The 9,899-nt window shown below is 37.3% G+C and overlaps 1 protein-coding gene across 2 annotated transcripts; it reads left to right on the top strand.

Annotated features, from left to right (window-relative positions):
- Positions 1-1,135: 1,135 nt before the first annotated feature.
- Positions 1,136-9,539, top strand: MCTS1 (MCTS1 re-initiation and release factor). Of its 2 annotated transcripts, none has more exons than XM_060137466.1 (6): positions 1,136-1,450; positions 2,645-2,797; positions 3,326-3,423; positions 6,421-6,554; positions 8,499-8,566; positions 9,330-9,539. In XM_060137466.1, exons 1-6 carry the CDS (start codon positions 1,440-1,442, stop codon positions 9,409-9,411), a joined length of 546 nt encoding a protein of 181 aa, XP_059993449.1. In that variant the 5' UTR covers positions 1,136-1,439; the 3' UTR covers positions 9,412-9,539. The 2 variants fall into 2 exon arrangements, with proteins under 2 accessions (XP_059993449.1, XP_059993447.1); XM_060137464.1 differs by lacking the exon at positions 1,136-1,450 and adding an exon at positions 1,989-2,075.
- Positions 9,540-9,899: the final 360 nt, after the last annotated feature.

Below are 9,899 nucleotides of genomic sequence, written 5' to 3'. Positions count from 1 at the left end.
TTTTGTAAGAAGCCTAACAGTGTAGCACTAACCACAGCTTGGGGTCTGGGCTTCAGTTTTGTATGTTCATAAACGATATTTAAATGTCACAGAGTTGACTGATGCTGGGAATGCGGATTCACGCTAAGGACGTTCTCAAGAGATTGATGTATAAACCATAATGCCAATTTATTAATTTATAAAGACAATTGTTCACGCAGATATGACTTGAAAATAGTAAGTCCTTTCCGGGCAGATCTTCGTGGGAAGCTAAATTATAATCAGAAGATTGTTGCTACCATAGAATCAAGGCAAGGTGAGTTAGCAGTACAATTCAAACACATAATACCATTTGCTGTCATTGCCAAGGCCCATCTCCCCAGTATAGAGTATTTGCTCCCTGGAGAGACTGGTGTATTTGTTTTACAGATCAGTGCACACCCATCCCACCGCCTGGGTAGTGCCTGTTTAGGTTTTGCATTTTTCTATGCTTTCTTTGCTGATCAAAACCCTTGATTTGCTCTTTTTTAAAATCACGTAAGTAAAACGTGTTTCTTTAGCTGTTATCTCTTCAATCGGATTAGTCTAGTATCGATCGGCTACAGGACATTCTATCATTCAGGGAAGGTACCTCTTTATATTTATAATAGCTCAACTTATAGCCATGGGGGTGAGGCAGGGGACAGCAGCCTAGTGAATAATTCTTTGGGGGCACCTCACTGTGGCCAGTGAATATGGTTGCCAGATTAAAATACAGGACGCCCAATTCAATTCAGATAGCACGTACTTTTTTCTTTTTTTAGTATAAGTATGTCCCAAATATTGGATGAGGTATAGTTATACTAAAAAAAGTATTCATTGTTTTTCTGAAATCCAAATGTCCTGTACAGGGCGTCCTATATTTTTATTTGCTAAATTTGGCAAGCCCACGAGTACATAAACATGATGTCAAGAGGCTTGCTTGGCTTCAAGCTGGTCGGTAAGCACCAATCCATTCGGTTGTCTCAGGGAACAAAAACCATTCCCACTAAAAAATAACTGTAGGTAGCAATGAAACACGGAAGAATTTTGACCCTTTGAGGAACCCGTAGTGACGCAACGGCCTTAAATACTGCCTTGATTGATTGCCCCGCCCCCTCCATCTTCTCTTCCTGCTCTTACAATGATTGCTCTATCTCTTCTTCCTTCACAAGTCCCGCCTTTTCAGCTACACGCTCTGGATAGGGATCGGTAAACCAAAAAGGGCCGGCAAAAGAGCCGACGATTTTAAGGAGCGGAAGTAGTCAAATTTCTCTGAGAACCGTAAAGTGCGGCTGGCTGTCTCCCTTTCCGGATAACGACAACAGCTCCGACTGTCAGTTCCGGCCTTCCTCGTGTAAGGGGATCTGCCGGACCCTTGCTAATTCAATTTTTTCCCCATTCCGGGCCCTTCCCTATCGTCGCCCCCTTCACCTTGGATCATGTTCAAGAAGTAAGCACATGCTGTGGCCTCCGTTGGCTGCTCACAAAGGGGGTGGGGGTGGGGGTGGGGAAGAGGGCGAGAGCAAAGATTCTCTTTCTCTCTCCCCCGCCCCTGCCATCCTTACTCCCTAAGGTTTTCTATAGTACTATTCTCTCAACTGGCAACTAGCAACACTTCTTTAAGCTTTTCGTCCCTAATCCTCAGTTGGGTTTGGGTCCTCCCACCCTCATTTTCTTTCTCCTTACCTCTCTTTCTCTTTTGCCCCCTTTCCTAGTCCTATCTCCGTTCCTAGGGTTCTACCAATCACATCCTTGTACTGTGATTTGGGGACATATCCTCTTTAGCAGAGAGGAGAGCCCTGCACTCACTGCCTTGTGGTTACTAGTTATGAACTGAATAAGGGAAGGCTTGACTTCCTGGGTCATTGGGAGTGAAGGAGTCTGGGTGACAGGAAGCTAGCGGACTGTGATACCTATTGCCTAGCTGCCAGATGAACCTTGTCTTGAAAATAGCGTGACTGCCCCATAGGCTATTCAGTGTGAGGAAGACAAAAATTCTTTGGAACCTACCTAGTGGGTTTGCCTTCCAGATTTGGTAGACGCAAAAAGCAAAGGGGGATCATGGGCAAAGGGAGGTGGGTTTTGTGCAGGACATTTTGAGCAAAAATAAATAGGGATGTTAAATACCGTCGTCATCATCACTTAAAAAAGAATCTCAGCAGATTACATAGCCTAGGAGGGGCCGATTTTCACTGTTATATTTGGGTTGGTCTTTTGTATATCAACGCTTGAGGGTATTTTCATTTTGTTTTGTTTTGCTTTTGTTTTTTTACACAGGTTCTGTTATAGGTGGGAATCTGTTTCTTCCTGGGTAGAGTTGAGTAAGATTTTCCAGGAGAGGCATTTGTGTAGCTAATTACAGATTATAATGTGAAATATGCCTCATATCCTTCTCCCCTCGCCCCCCCCGCCCAGCTAATTGTGACTTTATGACAGTTTATTTTAATATTGTATTAAGACTTTGGTTTTGTGCTGGACACAATAAAAGGGAAATGGTATTTAAAAAAACAATTTATTTCATAATTATTTTAGACGTCTAAATATTTGCTTGGAAATAGATGACTAATTAAAACAATACCTTTAGCTATTCTGATATGTCTTCTTGGAAATGCCTTTTTTTTTCCTTGCAAAAATCATTTGGCAGATTTGATGAAAAAGAAAATGTGTCCAACTGCATCCAGTTGAAAACCTCAGTTATAAAGGGTATTAAGAACCAATTGTTAGAACAATTTCCAGGTATTGAACCATGGCTTAATCAAATCATGCCTAAGAAAGATCCTGTCAAAATAGTGCGATGGTAAGTCTTTATTTTTTTCTATGTAAAGTTCAGAGAAGCTGAATATTGAATGATTAGATTGCACTCATAATAAATGTAATTATCGTCACATTAACTATTTATCTACTCTAAATAACTCTAAAACTTATCAATATTTGTATTTTCAAGTGTTTTTCTATGTTTGTGAAAATGTGGCTTTGTGTACTGATTGTTTTATTAAAGAGTTAATTAAATGTTTTTATTCAGAGTTGGATTTATTTCAGTTTGTGCTTTAGAGATTTGTTTTATTAATTATCTGAAAAGGAATTTAAAATAATAAAATGTGAAATAAAATTGTAGCAGGTCATATTTTTCCTTTTTCTCTACTGGACTGGTATGCGTTAAAAAAAATGTTTTTTTTGCCCTGGATCTTTATTGAAATTTTTTTTTAAAGCTTACTGTATCTCTGTATATGCATGCTTCATATTATACATTATTTAAAGGATGTTTGGCACATTCATTTTTGAAAGAAAATATCTAACTTGGTACTTTGTGACATTTGTCTTACAGCCATGAACATATAGAGATCCTTACAGTAAATGGAGAGTTACTGTTTTTTAGACAAAGAGAAGGGCCTTTTTATCCAACCCTAAGATTACTTCACAAATGTAAGTCTTGTTAGAAAATATGTATTTGGGCATATGGAAAGACACAAAAGGAGTTGAAAGTGACTTCTGGTAGTTAACTTATTAGTACTAGGCTATATGGAATATAAAACTAAAAAGATTTCCCCCCTCCCCATCTTGTGGTAAATCTGAAAAATGCAAATTCTCTCATTATGCATTCCAGAAAGCCCAAGAAAGAGCATTCATTCATTCATTACTTAATTCAAAAACTATTTTTTAAACTTACTCTGTGCCAGGCACTGAGCTAGGTACTGAGAATGTGATAGGAAGCAAAGATAGATATGGTCCGTGTCCCTAGGAAGCTAACAGTCTAGTTGGGAGAATAGACAACAATTAGATAATTACACGAATATATATTCACAAACTGTAATAAGTGCTGTGAGCATTTTCTTTTACATTTGTATCCAGATTTGCCTCATAGAGGTAAGTCTGTATAAGGGAAAGCATGTAATCCCAGTTATTGTTAGTTGAGTGCCAAGGTCAGGTGTTAAGAAACAAAATAATGTTTATTATGTACCCACATTTGCATGTTGTTAGATTGATTACATTACAAAAGAAAACCCAAAGGAAGATGCTATCCCAGTGTACAAGAGTTTTTCAACTGCAAAGTAAAATTTCTGCTTTTCAAGCCAGTATGTGTCTGGCATGTGTGCTTATTTATGGTGAAGCATTGTGTCTGAAGTGTCAAATGGTAGAGGAAAAAAATATGTGTGTATAAATAGAAAGAGATAAAGCAAATATAGCAAAGTGCTAATGAACGATTGTTGAAACTAAGTGGATGGTATCCAGGTGCTCATTGAACTATTCTTCCAGTTTTTCTATATGTTAAGCATTTTCACAATAAGTTGGAAGAAAAAGATGTTCCTGTTTAATAATATTTTGCTGGGAACCAACCTTTTAGAACATCTTAAAGTTATTCTTGTGCAAGAAGCAGGATGATATGGTGGTTAAAAGTGTGAACTTGGAGTTAGGCAGGTCTGGGCTCAATTCCCAGTGCATGTCACTTTTGTCAAGTCACTTAAGCTTTGTTTCCTTATCTTTAAAAGTGGAAGCAATTTTATGTTACATCTCCCAGGGTTGTGAGGATTAAATAAGATAGTAACACACATGTAATGCACCTAACACAATGCCTGGAACATAGTAAGTGCTCAATATATAATAGCCATTATTATGATGTAGTAATTGTTCAGTAAATGTCCATCCACTACTACTACTTGTCATCATCCCCATGATCAGGATCATCATTATCATTATTATTAAAGGACAGATATTAATGAGGATGGAGATCTAGAAAACAAATTATGGCTTCTGAGTAGTAAACACATTCATTCATTCAGCTTCCTTTTTTTCAGTAAGATGTTTAATTTGGAGCTGTGTTTAAATTAATTTCTAGTCTTGGTAGGAAAAAGACTTATTTGTTCTCTGACTAGTGGGAGAGCTAGTGGTAAGACATTAAAATGAATACATTTTACCAATTATTGTTATTATTCCTGGAGAGCCCTGAGAGGCCTAAAAAGTTTTTCCCATAGATATTGTTTTAAATCCTTTGGGGATCCTTTAGTTTTTAGGTTATGAATTATTAATAGACACACATACACACACACAAATTTTTTTAAGATTACAGAAGGAGTATGTGTTCATTCTAGAGATTTGTAAAATACGGAAGTAAAATCACTTGTATTCCCATGACCTAGAGGTAACCATGGTTAGTATATCAGTGTACTTCCATCCCATTATTTCCTGTATTGTGTGTGTGTCTGTGTGTTATGTGTAAATGCATATTTTTTTCCTTTTTAAATTGGGCTCTCTGTTAAATAGTTTTTGTTTTTTAATTAATAGACTTTCTTTTTAGAGCAGTTTTAGATTTACAGAAAAAATGAACAAAGTACAGAGAGTTCCCATATACTTCCTTCCCATCCTTCTTTTCTTATTAATATCCTGCATTGCCGTGCTTCAATCGATGAACCAATATTGATACATTATTATAATTAACGAAAGTCCATAGTTTACATTAGGGTTCATTCTTTGTGTTGTACGGTCTGTGGTTTTTGTCGATTGCATATATCATGTATACAGCACTGTTACAGTATCTTACAGAATAGTTTCACTGCCCTAAAAATTCCCTGTGCTCTACCTATTCATCCTTCCCACCTCCCCGTCTCTTCCAACCCCTAGCAACCACCGGTCTTTCTGGCAGTTTTTTTTTTTTTGCGGTAAGCGGGCCTCTCACTGTTGTGGCCTCTCCGGTTGCGGAGCAACAGGCTCCGGACGCGCAGGCTCAGCGGCCATGGCTCACGGGCCCAGCCACTCCGCGGCACGTGGGATCCTCCCGGACCGGGGCACGAACCCGTGTCCCCTGCATCGGCAGGTGGACTCTTCAACCACTGCGCCACCAGGGAAGCCCCATTTCTGGCAGTTTTTATTCTGCTTTTTTCACTTATCATATATTTTGAATATTTCCCAGGGTATTCTCCAAAAACATGGTCCTATTATATAGGTATTATAGACATACTTTAAGTCATTTATCTCTTACTTTATTGCTGGACATTTAGGTTGATTCCAGTTTATTTCTAATATAAATATTAGTGCTATAATGAATATCTTTCTATCTAAATATATTGTACATCTCTCATTTTTTTCTTAGGATAAAGTCCTAGAAGTAGAATTACTGAGTCAGAGTTTGAACCTTTTCGAGGCTGTTGATACATGTTGCCAGGTAGTCCTAAAGAAAGCTTGTACCCATTTATAAGTCTTCTAGCAGTATATGGGAATGTCAGTTTTCCTACACTCTTGCTAGCACTGGGAAATACTTTTCTTAAAAATATATACCAATTTGATAAGTGAAGGAGGGTGTTTCAGTTTTATTTTGCATGTGTCACAGAATACTGTAATTTGGGGAAATATTTGTTCATGTCCTTTGCCTTTTTCTGTTGAGTCATTAGTCTTACTAATTTATGTAATGCATTTCTTTTCTTCTAGATCCTTTTATCCTGCCACACCAGCAGGTTGATAAAGGAGCCATCAAATTTGTACTCAGTGGAGCAAATATCATGTGTCCAGGCTTAACTTCTCCTGGAGCTAAACTTTACCCTGCTGCAGTAGATACGATTGTTGTATCCTTCCCAGGCTGTAACTGTTGAAAAATGTGTTCATTGTATTCTTGTTATTGCTGAAAGATCTGTCATCCCGGAGAACATTAGATGTACTTTTTTGGAGGTTACTCTTACTGTTATCTCATGCCTTTCTGGCTACATTTGAAGATGTGGGAAGCAACATTATTTCTTGAGACTAAATTCTGTCCCATCTTAGAGATTAAATGAGAACAAGTAACAAAAGAGTCCCAGCTGCATTTCAGCTCAGTTAGAGACCAGTGTTATCAGACTCAGGACACAGTATAAAACTCTTAATTATTAATAGAGAGGTTGTATATGATATGATTGGATCACTTATTTGGACATCATCTTGCTACTTTTATGTTTGAATTACCCCAGATACCCTGGAGTAAAAGCACTCAAAAGGGAAAAGAACTTAAGCACCAGGTGGAATGTTAGAAGTGAGTAGTGGGAACCATTGGCAATCCCAGTGGTTTTATTTTGAAGTTCCAATGAACTTTTATTCTAAAGTTCATTTTTTTTCATTTTTTTTTTTTTTGTGGTACGTGGGCCTCTCACTGTTGTGGCCTCTCCCGTTGAGGAGCACAGGCTCTGGATGCACAGGCTCAGCGGCCATGGCTCACGGGCCCAGCCGCTCAGCGGCATGTGGGATCTTCTCGGACCGGGGCACGAACCCGTGTCCCCTGCATCGGCAGGCGGACTGTCAACCACTGCGCCACCAGGGAAGCCCCCTAAAGTTCATTTTTAAGTTGGTTGTTTGGGCCTCAGAACATGTTTTCTCAAAGAGAAATGATAAAGTCCCAGATAGTCCTTAAGAATCTATTCAACTCATGATGGAGCTGAATAATTCTGCATTATTTCCATTTCTACAGTGCTGTTTCAGCTATATTCCAGATTAGTTTTTTATCACCTAGTCTGGACAGGAGGACATCTTCTCCTCTGTCATAGATAAAGTGGCCATTTGCCTCAGGTTGAGAAAAGGAACCATACTTGGTGGGAATGGGGAAATCACTGGAGCGGAAAGGCCATTAGAGTGGGTTTAAGAGTGTGTCCTGTGCTCAAAAGGAGGGTGTTCTCTCTTGTGGCAGTTATATCTAAGGGGTAGTATAAGTTGTATCAATATATTTATATCTTAGGAACAGCTTGTGTTGATATAGATACTGGTCACATAATAGGTGATCAAATATTTGTGGAACATTGAATGAATGAATGACTTGAAAACCAAGGGAGAAAAGTATTCTGTGAGGACAGGTTACCCTTTTATGTTTATGATTTTTCTGTTTTTAAAGTTTATAGTTCTGGGGTTTCCCCTAAATGGAAAATTTTCCTAGTACTTAGCCTTTACTTTTAAAATAATTTTTATTTTGAAATAATTATAGACTTTGGGAAAGTTGCAAAACTAGTACAGAGAGGGGCTGTGTACCCTTGAACCTTTACTTTTTAAAATATGTACTGCAGTGTTTAACATTCTAGACACTTCAAATGATAACCAAGAACATTCTGGTTGTTCTGGATAGATTGCAACTTACATTGGACTCTTAAAGATTGATTGGGGATATAATTATTGTTTTAATGTATCCTTTATATAAAACCACCATTTAGTGATTAAAGCACTAGAACAATTGATATTTATTTCCATTTTTAATATTTATATGCAAGAAATTTTGTCTCCTTTTTTGCATGACTTCTTTTTCTTCTTCTTTTGTTGGCATTGGGTTATGGTATTATTAACATTTGACTTAAAAACAGAGAATGATTATTAGATTCATTCATTTAGCATGTATTGAGTATTTGCAATCTGCCCATAAATTTTGCTAGGTCCCTGCCCTCAAGGAGTTAATGGACTAGGCGAAGGTGCAAGTTGGGTTCACAGTGGCTTAAGTAGTAATGTGACACCCAAGGCATTTTGATAGATAAATAGTTTTCTTAGCTGTGTGTTTTCAGGCAATCATGGCAGAAGGAAAACAGCATGCTCTGTGTGTTGGAGTCATGAAGATGTCTGCAGAAGATATGTAAGTCTCCTGTTAGGCCTCCTTAGCTTTTAAGATATAGGTAACCTATGCAGGAAGAATCAGAATTACAGGTGAAATTTGCTCTCATTCATACCATATCTTATAAATATTTAAGCACAGAAGCCTCATTTCTGATTTTTCCTAACACTTAGGAAGCCATTGAAACCTATTTTGTCTCTGGGATTGCATTCTTCCTTTAGCATTCTGAAAAGAACCTGTGTGCCAACACAGCTGTATTATATGTATGTGTGTGGTATTTTAGGAATTTTTTTTATTTAGTATGATTTAGATTAGGTGTGGGGAAAGATATTTTACTGCTACTTTTTAAAAACGGTGACATAATTTAGTACCACACAGTATTTATCTTATATTTTAACATGGTGGTATAAAATATTAAGGAAATATTAAAGATATATTACCAAAATATAGTCAATATACTTAAAAACGTTGGAACTCATGACCAAAATATTCCTATTAATTTTGTTTCAGGGTTAATTATAACACTTTGATGTTCTCCTGGTTTGGTGACATCATTACTCTGTTTCTGTGGACCCACTAGTTAGATCACTAGAATCGCTTTAAGACATGAACTGCAGCAGAGTAATGTAGTTTAATGTAGATGATAATGTTAGTGTAATATAAATAAATTCCCTACATGTGGCTCAATAATTTCAAGATAGCAATGCACCCTGAATTATATTTACCATGAGTAAGCCTATAAAAATACTTAACAATATGTTTATGTGCTTTATTCCTTCTGCAGTGAGAAAGTCAACAAAGGAATTGGCATTGAAAATATCCATTATTTAAATGATGGGCTGTGGCATATGAAGACATATAAATGAGCCTCAGAAGGAATGCACTTGGGCTAAAAATGGATATTGTGTTGTATCTGTGTTTGTGTCTATGTGTGACAACATGAAGACAATACCTCTGTGGTTATGCTGAATAAATTCAACAGATGCTAAAATTCTGTTAGCTTCAAAAATTATTTTATTTTTTCTTAAACTCAAGTTAAATTTGGGTTACAAACTTGGACATTAAAAGGTGTCTGGTAAGTAACCAAACTCAGACAACTTAATGTCCTTTCTCAGGCTAATGATGTAAGATGAAGGGCAAGATTTGGTAAATGAACTTGCTAGTATATGGCTGACCCCCCAGAGAATCTGACTACTTAATGGGGCTGGAAGCTAGACTGGGATTTTTATCCCATTACCCCAGGGCACCTAGAAGTTCCCCTTCTCTTTTGTATGTGTTTTTTGTTTGCTGTTGCTGTTTTTAAACTTTTCATTATGGAAAATTTTGAGCATATAGAAAAGTATGGGTAGCATAG

This window comes from Lagenorhynchus albirostris, chromosome X, assembly GCF_949774975.1.
Source record: "Lagenorhynchus albirostris chromosome X, mLagAlb1.1, whole genome shotgun sequence".
NCBI lineage: Eukaryota > Metazoa > Chordata > Mammalia > Artiodactyla > Delphinidae > Lagenorhynchus > Lagenorhynchus albirostris.
This window is presented reverse-complemented; position numbering and strand designations above follow the sequence as displayed.